At 38.6% G+C, this 19,916-nt stretch overlaps 1 protein-coding gene across 3 annotated transcripts in view; it reads right to left on the bottom strand.

The window, feature by feature from the left end:
- Trmt11 (tRNA methyltransferase 11 homolog) overlaps positions 1 to 19,916 on the bottom strand; it is a 45,117-nt gene that overhangs the window by 11,047 nt on the left and 14,154 nt on the right. For all 3 annotated transcript variants that reach the window (XM_050138125.1, XM_050138128.1, XM_050138127.1), the window contains 5 exons: positions 16,465 to 16,545; positions 13,428 to 13,592; positions 11,922 to 11,994; positions 11,670 to 11,801; positions 3,574 to 3,694 (listed from right to left, as the gene is read on the bottom strand). In XM_050138125.1, coding sequence (XP_049994082.1) covers positions 3,574 to 3,694; positions 11,670 to 11,801; positions 11,922 to 11,994; positions 13,428 to 13,592; positions 16,465 to 16,545 — 572 coding nt within the window. The remainder of the gene's footprint in view (positions 1 to 3,573; positions 3,695 to 11,669; positions 11,802 to 11,921; positions 11,995 to 13,427; positions 13,593 to 16,464; positions 16,546 to 19,916) is intronic.

Here is a 19,916-nt window from a genome sequence, read left to right as displayed (position 1 = left end):
TTAATATTCATTCACTGCCAAGATCAACAGCACTGAACAAGCCTGAGAACAATTTGTCAGACGTGACTGTTTGACAACTCTGTGTTCGCCTGTGTTATGAAGGGCTGCAGCGCTGATGTAACTGCAGACATTCCTCAGCAGGAAAGAGAAGGCAGAAGTGAAGCAATGAATTAAAAAAAAAAAAACATGGCAGAGAGTCATGTTAACAATACATCAACAGTTAATCCCACACTACATAAGACTTGCTAATGGAGCCTGTACTAATGTGACCATTAGGAAGAGATTTTCCTTATTAAAAAAGAAAAAAATCAATTTCGGCATGTGTGGTGGGGCACACCTCTGAATTGGAGGCCTGTCTCATCTACAGATGAATTCCAGGACAGTCAGTGCTATACAGTGAGACACTGTCTCAATGCACACAGGCACGCACCTGCTTCAAACAAGAACAAATTGAAAGCAGGAAGCCAAGTCAGGAGCAGTCCTGTTTTTACAGGTTGAAAACACTGAGGGAGATGAGCTTATTTATCCTTTTAATATACAGTAAGAATTCTCAGAAGCCCACTTTTCTTTGACTTTGAAATAAATTTGCTTCCAGAAGTATAAATTTGGAAGAAAAACAGACTTTCTTAAACTAAACTCGGGAGAAAGCATATATGAAATTAGTTCACAGAAGATCCTAGTTTACTGTTTGTTCCAGTTTCTGTAAAAAACAGAAATGGCCAAGAGTCTTCTCCATAGCTGGGCAATTCCATGGGACATAATTTATGGAGAACTGTTATTTATTTAGGCAAGTCATGAAGGAAGCTCATGTTACATATTTTGCTTTTTGCTAACAAGAATTAAAGCTATAACATCTACAAGTAATATTTCTGTTTTGTTTAACTATTTCTTTTGTCCTGGCACATAACACAACAGCTACTAGTATCATTCATCACCAACTCAAATGATTATGTTAAATGCTATAATCCATAGAAGCTGTAAAGCTACTATTAAATGCTCCAACACCTCACTTCCTTTAACATATCAAGAGAAAAACATACAAATACACGAGATGCCACTGACAGGGAACGGAGAGTGGCTCTACCAACAAACAGCCTATTAAGCTGATGATGGTTAGCATTAGGGACTACCATAACCCCCCACCCCCAATGCTTAAAAAAGACTTACTTCAAAATCTATATTTCAAGACAAGGCCTTTGAGGCAGAAATTAAGGGTAAAAGATGTCATAATGGTATGCCTTAATCCACTGTAACCAGTATCTTTGTGAAAAGGAAGAGACAACATGGGCAGGCTGACCAACAAAGGCTGTGTGAGGCACTGCAACAAGGGAGACACCAAGATGCCAGGAGAGCAGTTCCACCTCCTAGAAAACAACCTTGGCACTTCCCACTTCCACAAACATGAGATATTTCTGTAGTTTAAAATACCGATTCACTTATAAATATTTATACAGCAATTTATCAGCCTTTATGAAATTAACCTATAGAGCCCTAGTTCTGTCTTGCATCAAGTAAACCAAGAACTTAAGTGTCTTACAAAGCAAACTGAGTCCAAAAACTTGAACTGTGATCCTTTTTCTATTCTCAACTTAAGTCTTTATATACATATTAAAAGCTACACTTATTTACTTATTTCATTTGGGAGTGGCTGCATGTGTCACACATCAGAGAACATCTTGTGAAAGTTGGCTCTCGCCTTCCATCTGGGTTCTAGGAATCAAACTCAGGTCATCAGACTGTGGCACTTCTACCTGGAGTAAACAGCCCTGAGAACAGCACAAGTAACTCAGGGAAACAGAAAGTGTAGTTGGTACATGGAAGTAAGCCTGCAACTGGAAGTATTTAACACATTACCACCATCAAACAGGTGGCTTTGAGTCAGAGCGGCCAGTACTGATCACTCAACTGCAATGGACAGTAAGATACAGGGCTTCTACTGGATTCAAAATGGACATTTCTGAAGGTTGTCACTGTGCCAATAAATAAGGAAACTACTCTTGAGAGCTTCTGATCTGCAACGTTCTGAACAATTAATGGTACATTGTCATACTTGGGACAGGACTTGATTTCCACAAGGAACTCTAATTAGGAAAATTATCCAGTACAAAATGTGTAGTATCAATGGTTTAGTAGTGATATCCCTTCTTAAATGTAAGTACACAGATAAACTTTAGGAGCACACTGGAAAACCGTGTCCATCCCATAAGTATCTATTGTCTAAATAGTAATTGCAGAGATGAGGCTGTAACATAAACAGGTTGGTGCTGTGTTTTTTTTAACTACTACCTCGCATTCTCATCAAACCACATATATCTATACACCCAAGCATAAAAATACCCAGACATCTAGTAGTTAACCATCAACTACTTATCTAGATGAATAGCTTAGTTTCCTGAAAAGTTTTGATGTTGGAGGATAATTACTGAGGATAATTTATACCATGCTGAAAACTTTAAAAAACATTATCTACTAGTAAAAATTATTAACTAAAACATTTTGCATAAAGTAACATAAATGCCATATTTTAGGAGAATCTGCTTAATAGATATGAACAAGACAGGAGGAAGATTGGGATCTGTCAGCGTAAACCAATTATGTGCTAATAAGAATCTAAATTAAAGACAGATAACTAATGAGAAAGGGATGAAAGATGCAAAGTGACAGACACAAAAGGCAGTGTATCAATTACTATTGTGAAAGACCCATAAGTTATAAATTAGATGATAATCAATCAAATGCAGAGTGGAGATGGGCATTAGAAAATATTCAGGCACAACTGTTCTGCTTGCCCTATAAGAACAAGGCTTGTCCAAGCAGCCAATACATTTGGGAGAGCCAGTCAGTTCAGAGAAGAACAGCACAAAGGACATTTTGTCCTGGTACTCAAGTGGCATTAAATGAGGTACTAGTTACATCACTTCTAATCTAGATCTCTAGATAGAAAGTAATAAATGTTATTAAAACTTAAATATAGTGTGTGTGTGTGTGTGTGTGTGTGTGAGAGAGAGAGAGAGAGAGAGAGAGAGAGAGAGAGAGAGAGAATGAGAGACTATGAGAATGAATGATTACTGACACTGTACTCTAACAAATGAGGATATTTTCCTTGTTTCCTTAAATAAAGAATCATTGTCTCGATGAAAATTTACAATTCAGCCGGTGAGATGGCTCGACAGGTAAAGGTGACTGCCACCGAGCCTGATGACCTGGAAACAACATGGTAGAAGAAGCGCACCAACTCCCTCAGGTGTCCTGACTTCTACATGTGAGCCATGGCATGTGTGTGCATGAACACATTCTTAACAGATTAACACAAACATTCAAGTCTGTAGTCAGAGAGTTATGCTTTTGCAACAGGACACCTAAAAAAGCCCATGGCATCAGTGAGTGTTTTCTGCTCTTCTAAAAAACCCTCCATTCCACTCCTACAACAACCAAATGCCACAAATTTCCTCAGCTTGCTTCTTCCTAAACTCACCTATACCATCAAAATCAAGAGGAACATTTCCAAATCCTACTCCAGGAAAACTATCTGGAAAGATCAAGTTTCAAAAAAAATAAATGTAGGCAACATACCTCAAATTCCTTCACCTTTTCCATTGTGATCAAGCGCCTTGCTGTGTGACTGGAAAGCTTCTGCTCACAATTGCTAATAAGTTTCATGCAAGGGTGCCAGGGCACCATCTCTTCAGTGTACCTGAAGACAGAGCTGACAGTTAGGAAAATCTCATAGCAGTAGTTACACAGGCACCATGGAAGCCAAGTGCAGTGCCCACACAATCCATAAGTCATCTACTTGTACTTTACAAATACTTTATAAGTACTGGTACCAAAAACTGAAGTTCAATACTTTAACCCTTGAAGGGAAGGACAGAAGGACAGACAGTAAGAAACAGTGAAAGGAAAACAGATGGAGAGAGAAGGGAGGGAAGAAGGGAGAATCTACCCATATGTTTTGATGAAGAATGTCAAACCACAGAACTACAAGATGGTGATACACCCTAATGGGGCCACAAAAGCAGATTAGACAGAAGTACATTCCATAGCACACCCTTAACAGTCAAGAGGGATGACTCCTCTGGGGATTTTTATAAAGTCTACAATAGCATGCATATACTTTACACTGAAAAATGAAAACATTCCTAAAAAACGCTAGTGATATCTTGAGACCTCCATTAAATATGTAAATAAATCTAAAGTTCTTTATCAAATAATTCAAATAACTAACAACAAGTAAACACTACAGACTGTACTAGTTCCTGGGTCACATTCACTAGGAATAACACTGGACAAGACACTGAGTGGATCAAGTGTTGCTAGAGGGCGATGTGCTACATGAACAGAGATGACTGGCATCTAGAAAGCAGGCCAGCAAACACACTAGGCAAGAGTCTAGCAGAAGGAACTAGCAATGGGGGGACCCCGCTGGAGCAGAGTGGAGAAGAGCAGCAGGAAGCACCCCCTCCCCAATTTGTGTGGGTGCCTGCAGAACACTGATTGCAGGTTTTACTTTCCTTTTGCAACCTTTACATGTTCTGTAGTCTCTGCACATTTGTTACATGGATAACTTTAAACCTCTAACTAGAACTGAGAAAGGTACTGACTATGCACCTTGAACCCAGCCAGCTGTTCTCATGTGTCAACATCACCCTGCCCACCACTCTTGGGGACTCTTCCATGTGTCTCTGACCTTCAACTTTCTCCCCCTCACTGTCTCAATCACATGCTCAAAACCTTCAACACTCACTCACCAAGCACGTTCATGCTGTACTTCACTCCATTATCAGGGGAAGGAATTCTCTTGAAGTCATTCTTTGCTCTTCCTTAGGGCACTCATGACCATTTCAATTTTACCTCGTCTAATAAGTCTTTAGTACTTATTCTATAGTCAGAAATAACATGCTTTTTAATAAAACTAGTCCATATAAATTTAGATTCCCCACCGAAAATATTTATGATATGAAGAAATAAGTTTCACATCATGACTGAGACTAAATTTTAAAATAAAAACAGAATCTATAACTTTGAAATTAAACTTATATACAGCAAAATCAATGGATGTCTAAAACAGAATCTGTCATACTTGAATGTACACTTTTGGTTTTAGAAGAGAAGGTCCTACTTTTCACTATGTAGCTCAAATTGTTCTCATATTCCAGCTCTTCTATGTAGAAATCTTAACTTTTTAAAGAAATTTAAAGACCTTCTATTGACACTGAATCATGTTTTTAAAATGTCACTTAAATATAAACAAATATAAATTCCTCATAGTTATGCCTCTTATATAACTAGAAAACAAAAAATAAGTCAAATCCAAATTTAATAAGCAATTTTAAGTTATATTTCTGACATGAATAACTTTAATATTGCTCAAACAAGGTATCAGTAGCTAAGTTTATTTTTTGAGAAGTGCCTGCTAGGCACAAACCACAGCATTTGTTTTAAAACCATATAAAATAGTGTTTGTTTGTTTAACCATAAAGGAACATTACTGATCGCTAGCCTCTTACAGTCCCCCCTCTGTATCTTAGACTGGTTGTAGGACACCTTCTCCATACTATAATCCAAGGATTCATTCAAACCAGTAGATATCTGCAATAACACTAATAATTTCCAGTATTTGATGTGGGATTCCCCTGTTTATGCTGTGAATACCATTGGTGAATAAAGAAACTGCCTTGGCCTGTTGATAGGACAGAACTTAGATAGGCGAGGAGAACTAAACTGAATAATGGGAGAATGGAAGCAGAGTTAGAGAAAAGCCATGTAGCCCTATGGGAGCCAGACAGAACTTTACCCTGTAAGCCACAGCCAAGTAGCGATACACAGATTACTAGAAATGGGTTAAATTAAAATATAAGATCTAGCAGGTAAGAAGTTAGAGCTAACAGGCCAAGCAGTGGTTTAATTAATACAGTTTCTGTGTGATTATTTTAGGTCTGAGCTGCCAGGCGGCTGGGAAACCAACAAGCAGCCTCCCGCAACAAGTACTCTGTAAATCAACTCTAGATTACTCAGAATACCCAATATGATAGAAATGCAACTTGCTATACTGCAGAGCTTTGGAAATGGCCAAGAGTAAAGTCTATTCAGTACACGTAAAACTACTATAGTAGCCCAAACTCCATTTTGCATCTAAGATTGGCTAAATCCAGATTGAGAAACAACAGATATGAAGAACTAACTGTATATAGCTGGAATCGTTCATGGTTGCCCTGATTTGATTGGCAAACTGGATAAAGATAAAATGGAGGCAGGCAGAGCCTCACCACTTCTTCCAGCTGAGTGGAAAGGGTCCGACTCCAAAGAGTGCATGTCATACCAATTCTAAATAGTGTCTCCTGGGATCCGAACATTTGGGATGTGTGAGTAGAATCAAATCGTAATAGGCAAGGAGATGAACATGGAGGAGAACTGGGAGTGAGGGAAGTACTTCTTGTGCTCACCTCCCCAAACAAGGCAGGACTATATGCACTACAAGTCAGGAGGTTAGCCAATCCAGCAGAGATATCAGGACTGTGTGGCTTTGCTGACCCCAGCGACTTAGGCTGTCATAAGTGCTCCAAACATAGCGGATGATGGGTTCCGTCTAGGTCAAAGGCAAATGTGTCAGGAATTGTGTAGAGCTGGAATTTCCAAGAGGAAAACTTAACAGAAGACCAAAAGCGATTATAATTTCTCTAAGTCCCTAAAGCCTGAACAGCAGTTTACCAATGGGAATTAAAGCATGAAAATACCAGGGCTTCCCACTATGACAACTGCTACTCAGAAAAGAAATTCTATGGAATGGGAAACACCACAGCCACTTCCCTAACACAGCAGAGAAGGAAGCCTATAGAAGACAGTGCAACGGGAACGTCCCATGCTGAACTGCAGATTATTTGGGCTTAGACAGATGATGGGGCAGGTACCTACTGTTTCCTGTTGGATCCCAGGAGCAATAAGCATCAGTGAATGGAAATGGAGATGGCGTAGGTGCAAGCGAAAAGGAGTGAGTGTGTCCTAAGAACGGGGAATTTCCCCCTGGGGATGGAGAGTCAAATGTGGCCCATAGAGGGGCAGCAGAAGGCAGCAGCACAAGTGCAGAGCCAGTCAGACCCTGGAAGAAGACACCCTGGCTCCCCTGACCCCAGGCCAGATGTTAAGCACAAGCCTGTACCTCTTATTCTTTTTTTTTTGGGGGGGGGTGCATTAAAGAAATACTCCAGAGGGAGGAATTGGGATAGTTCACAAAGAACGATTAGAGACTTTAAAGATCTTAGGGTAATGTTCCCCATCCATCCATTCTTGTCGTGAACACTGCTCTTCTGAGAAAAGAACTGCAAGAAGTAACGGGGCCTTTCTGTGCTGCGCTGGGCCTTGTAGTTTATTGACACTAGGTGGCATGTGCTTGGAAGGAATGGACTGCAGTGAGCCCTCAGGGATCCTGCCCAGAGTGTGTAAAAAGGTCTTGTTATATAGTGTTAGCCCGAGTGTTTTACAGATTTAAAGAGGCATCTGAAAGGCAGGTAAGTACACCCCCATAGGAGCAAGGATAGGAAATAATTGGGACAGGGTGCAGGGGTCAGATGTGCAATGATATTCTAGGGTTTTATAGCTACACAAGTAATTAGGTAATACATAATGAGTGCTTAAGAAAATCCTATAGCAGTCTATGCCTGTAACATAAAACTATGGCTAACGAGTGTGAACACAGGCATCTGGCATGAGGAGCAAAAGGCACTCCTAGAAGCCCTAAGGCAACTGAACAAAATTCCAGTACCAGGAATTCCAGGATGCTTCCCTATGACTGTGGACCCAAAGACCCCACACACAGGATTTTGCCATTTATATTAATTGCATATGAGAACTGGATTGTAAGAGTCTAGTATAATGCCTAGATGTAAGAGTCTAATGAGAGGAACAGAGTAATTGATGATTCCATACCACTAAATCTAAATGAGCAAAGGAAGGGCAGACTTGTACAATGCGGACTCACAAATGCATAAAGAATGACGAATAGTTTATCACTTTCCAGCACAACAGTAAAGCAGTGCTGTTTGTAATACAACGTGAGAAGCAAATAAAAGTTGTCAATGTGAGCAAGACTTTGATAGAGAAGATTGTGTCATTTCTAGAAATCTGCCGTATGAGAGGAAATAATGACTCAGAGTAGAGACACCAGACAAAATGAAATGGCCAGATGATCAAAATTCAGATGATTTATAAAGGTGCCAGACACTAAGATCGGTTTTACAATGCTCCCACAAAGAAAACATTTTTGTTCAGTCGAGTCACAGAGGAAACATCACGAGGCCTGGTGAGGGCTGGGACAGTTTTCAATGAGAATGGTCCCCATAGCGTCACATATGCTTGGTTCACTGTTGATAGAACTGTTTGGGAAGAGTTAGGAGGTGTGGCCTTGCTAGATGAAGCATGTTACTATGGGTTAGAATTCATTCCTATTCTCTCTCTCTCTCTCCCCCTAGAGGAGCAGATGTTAACCTCAGCTACTGCTCTAGCACCATGCCTTGCCCGCTCTCCCTAGAGGAGCAGATGTTAACCTCAGCTACTGCTCTAGCACTATGCCTTGCCCGCTCTCCCTAGAGGAGCAGAGGTTAACCTCAGCTACTGCTCTAGCACCATGCCTTGCCCGCTCTTTGCCATGCCCTCCACCTTAATAATCATGGACTCTAACCCCAGCAACTGCGAGCCCCCAAATCAAATGCTTTCTTTTATGAATTGCCTTGGTCATTGTGTCTCTTCACAGCAATAGAAAAACAACAGAAACAAGGGTCAACCCAAAAATACTGGTTATGGACACTATAAAACTATAGAACTTCCATGACAATAACGATAAGGAAAGGCTGAGAGACACCTTGACCTGAAGACACTGCAAAGGTAAGATTGCACATTTTCCTGGAAGAACTCAGACCAGGAAAATCTGAAAGGCTCCCAGGAACAGACAGCACAGCCATTCCCAATGTGATTTCCAGTTACAGCAGAGTTGGTGGCAGACAGGAAGGTAAAATCATGGATACAGGGTAGGAAGAGAGCATTCGCTCCTAACTTTTCACATGGGCTCAGTAATGTAGCCATATATAGGAGTGCATACCTATATAATCATAGCACTCAGGTGGCAGAGAAAGAAGACGAGGAGTTCAATGCCATCCTGGGCAACAGGAGATCCTGCCTCAAAAACAACACAAAACAAACACACAAAAAGAGATTAATAATAATGGGTGTATACAGAATAGAGGAATGGCCATCTATGCTAATATATATATATGTGTGTGTGTGTGTGTGTGTGTGCATGGGACAGAAAATCAGTGCTTTTTGTACTATACTGTAACGTTTTCTGTACATTTGAGAAGTCTTTCAGAATGTTTTTTAATTAAAGGAAGGACTGCAAGTTGAATTAAAACAAAAGTCACTTCTTTCTGCCACAGGTAGAAGAGAAAGTGCTGAGAAATAGCAAGTAAATACAAGATTTTCAAGTAGCATTTAGCAGAAAAAAAAAAAAAAAAAACAAAGAGGTGGCTGGAGTGCCCACGAGACTGCCAGCAAAAACCGTGCGCTTTCGGGGGGTGGGGAAGCACATTTTAGAAAACACTGTTTAATGTAACAACCATTTCACATATAAGTGGGCAAATGCTCTCCTGAAAATTGTAATAAATCCCTATCTATAGCTGCACAGACCAGACAGCAGGATACACCACTGGGAATAAGAAATGCAATTAGCTGGGCAGCTTTGAAAATTTAGGTAACTCACGGTACTTCTTGAAAACAATTTTCCTTGTTTTCTAAAATAAAGAGGCTAAATTACATTTTTTTAGATTATTATGAGTGAGTGTGCGTGTGTGTATGTGTGTGTGTGTGTGTGTGTAGCATGTGTGTGCCTAGTGGCTACAAAGGCCAAAAGCAGTCGTCTGATCCCTTGGAATTAGAGGTACAGTTATGAGGTGTTCTGTAAGAGCAACAAGTGTTCTAAACATAAAGCCAGTGTTAAGTAATCTGGATACATATACTAATCAACTGATAAACAAATGCATAACTAAAGCTAGGCCAAAGTCACTTCAAATAAATGTTTATAAAATAAGCAAAAGCTATACACCTTCCAAATCCTGAGGTACCTAACCCACCACTGCTACCAGTGTCCTTAACTGCTTTTGAACAAATATATATTGAACAGACAAGTATTAAAATACTTAATACCTTTCAAAAGATTTCTGTGGCAAGTTAAAGAAATAACTAAACCATAATGTTAATACTGTCTTTCAAACTTAAGAACTGGGCTGGAGAGATGGATCAGTAGTTAAGAGCACTGCCTGCTCTTCCAAAGGTCCTGAGTTCAATTCCCAGCAACCACAGGGTGGCTCACAACCATCTGTAATGAGGTCTGGTGCCCTCTTCTGGCCTGCAGGCATTGCAAACAGAATACTATATAAATAATAAATAAATAAATATTAACTTAAGAACTTATCCTTTTTTAAAAAGTGTGTGTATGTGTGAGAGACAGAGAGAGAGACAGAGAGAGAGAGAGAGACAGAGAGAGAGGATGACTCATGGGAATCAATTCTCTCCTTCTACTATGTAGGTCCCAATGACTGAACTCCAATCACCAGGCTTGATGGCATACTTTTACCGACTGAACCTCTCTCCAGGCCCCTTTAATACCACATCTTATTCAGACACCTTCTCTTCATCGATGCACACAGCTCTATTCAACAGTTGCCAGTTATGGAGGAACAAAGCCAATCATGTTCAACATAAAACAGCTTTAAATATATGCATATGTTTTATCTTGGTTTTAGGTTGTTGAAAATATTTATTGCATTTAAGGTAGTCATAAGAGGCAGGTAAGAAAGCCAGTACTAGAAATAACAGGCATAGGAGTTACTCAGGGACATTTCTGAAAATGATTTGTGTTTTGCGATTAGGCAGCAGCTACTAAACATCTATGATATATAATATACCAGACACTGAGCAAAAGGGTTGACAAACTTTTCAGGCAAAGAGCCAAAATGCAAATATTTTAGATTTTGTAGGTACATATATTTCTTTTTTTATTATTAAATTTATTTATTTATTTATTAAAGATTTCTGCCTCCTCCCTGCCACCGCCTCCCATTTCCCTCCCTCTCCCCCCGATTAAGTCCCCCTCCCCCGATCAAGCCCCCCTCCTCATCCGCCCAAAGAGCAATCAGGGTTCCCTGACCTGTGGGAAGTCCGAGGACCACCAACTATTTTTTTTTTTAAATATTATATAGCCTAGACTAACCTCAAAATCAAGAGGTAGCCATGTTGACTTTGAATTCTGACCTCCCAGCTATGCCTTCCAAGATAACAAACATACTATTATGCCCAGATTTTCTGGTACATTTTTGTGAGTTTTCTAACAATTAGTTTTTAAAAAAATGTAAAAAAGTAGTTATGCTCAATCACCATATAAAAACAGTATGAAAAGCATATCTGTCCCAAAGGTGGTGGTTTGGCCAATACCTTACATTAAAAGTTCAAAAGCACCCAACTAATAAGAGGAAGGGGACTATTTTGGACTAGTATACAAACAAACCAAGGCTACTGATAAACAGTAAATATAAAAATAGGAGCAAAGTTAGAGATAAAAAACCAAGGATGATTAAAGCATGCAAGTACAATAGAAAATAACATTAAAAATAAAGACTACATACTCTGGTGTATATACTGGTAACCAATAGACTAGTCTTCCACCCAGTACGAGGGTCTCAGCTGCAAAGTTTAACAGGTCAAAAAACATATCACTCAGATGATAACTCAAGGAGACAGGAACGTGGCTTTCTGGACTAACAGAGAACAAATATTACAAAATCAGTAAAAAGTTTAAAATTGCTCACAGTAATTATAAAAGAAAAAATCAATAAGTTTTTCAAAGTGATAATTCGTTACATTTAAATTTCACTTACCACTTTTCTATTCCCTTTGGTATTTCCTTCTGTGAACCTGACCTTCTTGTAGATTCTCTGATACCATATGGAGCTAGGCAGGAAAAAACAGCAGGACAGTCAAGTCAGCCCATCGCCAATGAGGGACAGGTATACATCACAGGTGATCAAATGTGATATCCACGGATGGAAAGAATCATCACCCATGCATCATTCCACCCGAAAATATTTAACAAAAAATGCTCAGGAAGGGACAACTTTGTCTTCAAAAATCTCCACAATATAAAGACACAATAAGGTTGTGGACATACTGTTAAGTAACAAAGGCCCAGAAATTATTAAATGCAATGTCTGACTCTGAAGTAAATCCTGAATTCAAGGGAAAAAGTAGTTCATAATATTTGTGGTTTAACTGACAAAACTGGCTAACAAACTGTTGATTATTGTGTCAACTTAGTAAAGTTGATTGCTAATCAAAAAAGAAAAATGAAAAATAAAACCATTAAGCCAGGCGGTGGTGGCGCACACCTTTAATCCCAGCACTTGGGAGGCAGAGGCAGGGAAATCTCTGTGAGTTTGAGGCCAGCCTGGTCTACACAGCTAGTTCCAGGACAGCTACGGCTGTTACACAGAGAAACCCTGTATCGACAAAACAAGATAGATAGATAGATAGATAGATAGATAGATAGACAGACAGACAGACAGACAGACAGACATACTGTGGCTAAGATACTATCGTTTTTCTCAGAAAATCGACAATAAAGTATTGGAAGAAAAATACCATACTGGGAGAAAAAAAACAGTAAATAATAAAAGGTTCCAAATTGTCATAATGTATATTCACAATGGCATCTTAATGCTGTAAGAAATTTCTTGTTAGATTTGAAATCCTCTAAGGCAAAGAACAAAAAATGGCTGAGACAAAAGGTCTTAACTTTGCATTATTTACCAATTACTACCAAGATTTTAATTACAAAAATTTTTACAAAGATTATTAGCAACCCTGTGAAAAAGGCACATCTGTTTTGACAAGGCGCCCCAAATGCAGACGATTCACGAGCACAGAACCTAAGTTTTCATGTAGTGTTCTAGAGCTAGTTGGTGCAGGAGCCCAGCAGTTTGCACAACCCCACTCTCTATGTCCAGAAAGAAGATGCTGGTGAAAACAGGTGCTATAGAGGGAGGCTCACCTAAATGGAAGATCACTGAAAGCCCAGAGATTGACACAGAAACCACAAACAACACTGGCTCTAGTTGATACACTGATGGCCAGCAAATGGGAGGGAAAATGGATGGCAAATTATGTACAGACAGGAAATAAATGTATTTGCTAAAATGAAACTACAAACCCTTAAGTACTAAAATTAACAACCTGCTTTCTCGTCATAATTTTTATATTGATTTTGAAGAAGAGTGGGAAGAACCCTAGTACAAGTGGGCGTTTCTCATGTGTTGATATATTTATACTTAAAATGTACCAATTTCAGAAAACTAACCCCCTTCCTACTTTGTAGAAAATAAACTCACGATCTGTGATGATTGCATCAAAATACGTTCCCTTCCTCCAGGAAGGCTTGGAGGCATCTGAAACCAAGACATCAAGATAAAACTTCTCTAAGCCATATTGACGAAGATTTGCCCTGATGTTTTCATCTGGTCCTCGCCATTTCTGGTTTTTTCTACTAGCTTTTCCTAAAGAGAAAGAAAGCGAAGGTAGAAAATTATTCCATCAAACAGAGCATCATTCTTTTCTTTAGTTTAGCCGAAAATACTTTTATGCCCATGCAAACCCACATTTACCTACATAAAATGTGTGTTTGTTTGTAATCTTAATTGTATGCACACAATTAAGCAAATATTTCACCTTATTATTTTGAACAGTAAAATGCACCTTATTAAAACGACCAACACTTTCCAAGTATGAAGTATTCACCAGTAAGCTACATAAGTGAGTAGAACATGAACCTATCTTACAAGAATAGAGTTCATGTTGAAAATGTTTGATCAGATAAATGAAACAGAAATGAAGAATGCTAACTTGTGAAACACAGCAGCTCTGACCATGAAGAAGGCAGACAAATGGAAAAATTACTCATGAAAAATCAGTGTACACAGAAAAAATGAAGAAGCTCAAAAGCTTAGCACATAAGAGACCTAAAGGGAAGATGATAATCATGCCAGTGATAAGATTAGAGAAACCCAAAGAAAAAAAAACAGCTTAATAGTCAAATCTGAGATATATAACCACCCCCATACACATACCACACCATACCCATTACACATACACACACACACACACACACACACACTACACATACACACAACCAGAAAATGGCACTAGCTGAAAGAGAGAATCATCGGGTAGCTGAACTCTGGAATACACACTTGGAGCCATCAGTATTTAAACAAGTGGAACTGGTGAGAATGAATAAATTTCAGCCTAGGTGCCAGCTACCCAAGAGCTTGCTCTAGTATTACTCTTATTCTTGAGGCAGGATGGAACTCACAGAAACCCTCCTGCCTCTGCCTCCTGTAGCCATGTACCACCATGCCCAGCAACTATACACTTTTGTATTATGATCAACTTTACAGTAAAACAAAACTTAAAAAGAAATTCAAGAAGATGAAAAACTCCAAACAGCATTCAATATGATAGAAACAGGGATTAAAAAATGGATGCTGGCCAGGTAGTGGTGACACACATCTTTAATCCCAGCACTCCAGAACCAGAGGCAGGTGGATCTCTGAATTCAAGGCCAGTGTGGTCTACAGAGAGTTCCAGGACAGCCAAAAATAAAAACCTTTGGACAGCCAAACAAACAAACAAAAAATGGATGCCAAGAGAAAAAAAATAGTATGTGAAGAGAAATGAAAGAAAACCCTGGTCTTAAAGAGAATGAAATAAAACTGTCAGAAGAGTAAAAGCAGCACCCAGTGAGAACACATCCCGGAAAGAAGGAAGGCTCATGACAGTCAACACTGCAGAACAGAGAGCCACTGTGGGCGTTCTGGGCTAAATGGTGGGCACAGGTGCTCAAGGTCACAGACGATGAGAAAGTGAGACTGAAAGCAGACAGCAGGTTTCCAGGCATGTGGGCAAAAGGAAAATACAGCTAAAGGGACCCTATAAGACTGACAGGAAAGGCTTCTAGCTGCCCAACTGGAAAAAACATGAAACGACCATACTGTATAACCTAAGAGATCAGAAACCGGGAGCAAAGGACATACCTAGCAACAGGATACTCCCTAAGAAACTCTCCTCAACTAGAAATCTACTCCCGGTAGACTTAAGGGTATGAAATAACTTTTCAAGACTTTAATAAAAAAAAAATGTCTTAAAATCTGTGTGGTATAATTTCCTTAAAGCAATGTATTGTGTTACTCGCAATAAGCTAGAGCAAGTCCCAGCATTTTACTTAGTCTGAGACAAAGAGTATCTTTTTCTAAATCGCCCATTCATGAAAAATATTCAAAACTATAAGCTCCTTAAGACTCAAGACATAGTGTAACAAGCTATTAATTCTGCACACAACAGCTTCAGCAACAGAAAGTATAATAAAACCTCACCTTTAACCTACACTGCATGAAGGAAATTGTTTAAGAACTCATTCAAGATACAATAGAGGAATATTAGCACAGAGGCAAACAATTTCAAAAGCATGAATTTATTTGGTAATTTTAATACTACCCCATTATGAGAAATATACTTTTTTCACTCTGATTTAATGTTATCCAATCACAGACCATTAGTGAAGCTTTCCAATTTTTAGGTATTTTCCGTAACTGCCACAAAATCAAAGTGGCTCATGTTTCAAGTTACCCTCATTTAAAGGCAGAACCTTTACATTTGTAGACACCTCAAGTGTTTCAAGCATGTCCTGATCACAAAAAAAAAAATTAAATTTTTAAATGTTATTCAAAAACTAAATATTAATCCAACCTATACTCACAGCATGATTGCCAAGTAAATCAATGATGATAATCTTAAATAGAGACTACCTATGTTTTCTTTCTTTTTTAAAATTTATTTTTACATTCATTTTGTGTGCATGTATGTGAGGGTGTCAGAAGCCCTGGAACTGGAGTGACAGACAGGTGTGAGCGGCCATGTGCATGCTGGGAACTGAACCAGGGTTAAGAGAGGGTTTTTCTGTAGTTCTGGAGTCTGTCCTGGAACTCACTCTGTAGATCAGGCTGGTCTCAAGACTCACAGAAATCTGCCAGCATGTACCTCCTGAGTACTGGGATTAAAGGCGTCCGCCACCACTGCCCAACTCAGTTTGCCATTTAAAAAACATAAAAGAAAAAACAAAACTTCTCTTATTAGGATGACAAGTTCCTGACTGGGGATGGTGAGATGTTTTTCTATTCATCTTAATAATCTTCTAGTTTACCTTGCACACCCTGAGTAATAATGCCATAAAATGGAGACACTCAAGGAAGCTTTGTGGTAAAATTACACTAAAATGCTGTGCTTCAAACACTAGAATGTCACATAAAACTATTATTTTAAAGGACCATTTGGCTTAACAACAAAGACGTCAACACTGTAAGTTCTACTCACCCAAGCCATGAACCGTGTTGTAGTCGATGTCCGTCCCACACACATAAGCGCCAAAGTGAGCAGACGCAATCAGGAGCCCACCTGGAAAGATTACCTTAGATTATTAAAAAAACATTTTGCTCCCTTTTCAATGTGAACATGCCGGTCTGTAAACACAAAGATTTAAAATAAACTAAAAACTGGGTTTGAATTTCAGAAAACTAAAGTGAACATATTTCACGTATGCAATACTAACTTTTAGAAGCTAAAACATGGCCTGTCATGTAATTATCTCTTAGTATACACTACACATATGAATTTCTGAGTAACCTATCCAGCTAATATCATTTTTCCATTAAACAGTGCTATGGCTAAAGTAAAAATAATGTTCCAATATAAACTGACCAGACTAAGGAATATGTCAGATGTGACCAGTTCAAATATGAAGGAAAAGTTCTAACAATTAAAAATGAAATGCCTTAAAATAAAAACAAATATTTTTAAAATTTTCAGAAAATTTCATACTCAAATAAAATATAGTAATTATTTTTTATTAAACTCCACATTTTTATGTACTCAAATTCAAAATGCTTTTCGTGCTTGACCAGTCCCCAATTACAATACAGAAAGATGACAGCGGAGTGGAAATGAGAAATTCGCTTTTAGACTATAAGTTGCACACAACCTTGGACAAAGGGCAAACTCTAGGGTTTTCCTTCCCACCCTTTTAAAATGTAACCTCTAAAATATATGATGTTGAATGCCTTCATGGGGTCAAGATTTACAAATTGCATATCTACAGCAATTTAAAAATAGTCAGGGAGGAGTATTCCAAAAATACACTAACTAGTTTCCTACTGTTTCCCTTGATGAATGCTGGCCTCAAAGCGCAGTAGAAAGCAAACCCTAGGTCTTCTCACGCTAACCCCTGAAGCATCTGTGAGATGCAGTGTAAAAGAGACCTCCTAGTTCTTGGTCTAGAGACGGGATGGCCCGTAGTCAGAAAAGTACTAAGTATTGTGTGAGGCGTGTGAGCCTCACAAGGTCACTTCACCCTAATCACAAGGCATTGCTACAATTCTGCCCATCAAGGCAGATACTCACCTAGAAGAACTAGTAGTCATGGGAACAGAAAAGCTTCCCTGTGCTTCCTTAAACAGAACCTTATCCACTGCTTAGAGGGACTTTTGAGAAGACTCAATTTACAGTACACTGCTGAAAGGAGATGAATAAGCTGTTAGACTCACCTGTTACCTGGTGGCTTTTTAAGCTTTTAACTTTTTAAAAATAAAATTATAATCAATTGGTTTCTCTGAATTGTTCACTGGATAATCACTATCAGGCATCTATTGCTCTTTCAGTTACAGCAGTTTTCGTATTTTGTTATACCTTCCGTGGAATTTTCTCGGGCAGATAGGCAGTAAAAACAGAGGGTGCTGTGCTGAGAAGGCAGGAGAACGACTCGCCCATTTTCGCTATCCAAAGTAAAATATGAATACCACAAACGGGAGGTAGACTAACACTCAATGTTTCAGTTTCTTGTTACTTACACAGTAACTGTTTTAAGGTTAATGTAATATAAAAAAAAAAAAGAATACAATGAGTGGAATTTATTCCATACTATATAACTTAATTTATGAGTTTCATCTCTGGAGGGCTAAGGGGAAAGCTTTGAAACTGAGGAAATGTGAAACTAGTCTTTGGTTTTGCTAGAGGGGTGGGTAAAAGAAAAAGAGGTTGGCAATTCTGTTGCCATTACTTTTCACTCTATCTGTTTTATCCCTCTGAAAAAAAGGACTCTAAATTCTCTAAATGAACTAGCAGTCCTAGCACTAGAATACTGCCAAAGACAGCAACACACCTAGACCAACTATAGGATTTAGGAAAAGAAACTACAAAGAACTATGAACTACTGTAACGCAGAAAACACTGTAATGATCTACTGAGAACTACCTCCCAGTCCTCTTTTCCATCCTACAGTTTCCTCTCAGGACCAAGTCACCATCCTCACCTGGACCGCAGTCTGTCATTCTTGAAATGACAAGATTCAAAAGGAGCAGTAGGATTTTCATTGCACCTAGGATCTCCCTTGGGTGGACTCTTAGTACTTGAGAAAAGTCAAAGCTATGGCTTCAGAGCTCTAGGCCACATAAAATAGTGAACACAACTCATCTCAATCATTTTAATTATAAAAAAATTATACATTTGCAAATTTAAGCTGTAATCCCTTTGCTGCTGCAATAGCAGCAGTTTACAAATATTTTGGAAATCAACCCAAGAGGGGACTAGAAAATGAGTTCATAGTCAAACTCTTCATCATCATTTAGTATTAGCTATATCTAACATGTTTACCAAAAAGTATCCAAGTCCATAAAAAATAAAAATTAAATAATGATAGTAGCATAGTCCACTGAAGGTCTACAAGTTTTCAAATAACATTCTAACATTATATGCATACATTACCTCCCTCAATCTTTATAACATATTACTATGGCCAATTTACAATGACAGAACTGCAATCTACACAAGAATTTTGTCCAAAGTCACCTTGTTGGGAAAGTAAACTCACACTATATATGCTTTTCTTTATACTCTAGTATCTCGTCTAGGTCAGCACCAATTGAAGTTAAAAAAATACACTAGTTTATATTGGACTAAATTACTGGTATAGATTTAGCTGTCAAATGCCCTTCACAGATGAGTATGCTTAAGTGTTGGTCCTCATGGTGGTTCTATCGGAACTCTGTCTGGCTTAGAAGAAGGGCCTTTAGCCAACAGGGTTACTCTAATGAAGAGGATTATAGAACCCAGACCTTCCTTTTGCTTCTTGGCTATGAGATTAGCAGCCAATTCTACTCTGTGTCCCTTAACACTGTCTTGACATCAAACAAGAGCCTACAAGCAATGGTCTGCCTACCTAAAAGTAAAAAGCAAAAAATAAACTCTCTTCTTTGTAAATTCTATCATGTATTTCGTTATAGTAACAGAAAGTTTATTAGCATACCAGCTAGATAAAATAGAAGCAAATTGTTTTACTAAGCAAATTAGGTAAAACTATGTATCCAGTTCATAATAGTTCACACCAACATAGTTGTTGTATATTTTCATGCTAACCTTAATAGTGTACTTTTTGACCACCGAGAGTGGACCCAATGGGATGTTTCCTCTCTACTCAGAAAATGAAAAAATGTAATATTTTAAAGGTGACTTAAATGAGAATATATTTGCCAAAACAGAAAGAAAAGTGCATTTCTGCAGGTCAGAATATAACTCCAAGCAGCAGCAAACTGTCTAAAAGAAAAGGGAAAGATGTTTCAGCAAGAAAAGATATCAACCTGCTCTGCAGCCCTGAGAACAACCGCAGCCATGACTAGTTCAATATTAATTCATTTGGGAAACTGCACACATTTCGGTCTGGACCATTAAAAGAGTCACACTTGAATTAAAAACAACAACAACAAAAGAGACCTTAA

Source organism: Alexandromys fortis, unplaced genomic scaffold (genome assembly GCF_014885135.2).
Source record: "Alexandromys fortis isolate MF-2015 unplaced genomic scaffold, M_Fortis_MF-2015_v1.1 scaffold_14, whole genome shotgun sequence".
NCBI lineage: Eukaryota > Metazoa > Chordata > Mammalia > Rodentia > Cricetidae > Alexandromys > Alexandromys fortis.
The sequence above is the reverse complement of the archived record's forward strand: the minus strand, read 5'-3'. Positions and strand labels throughout refer to the sequence as shown.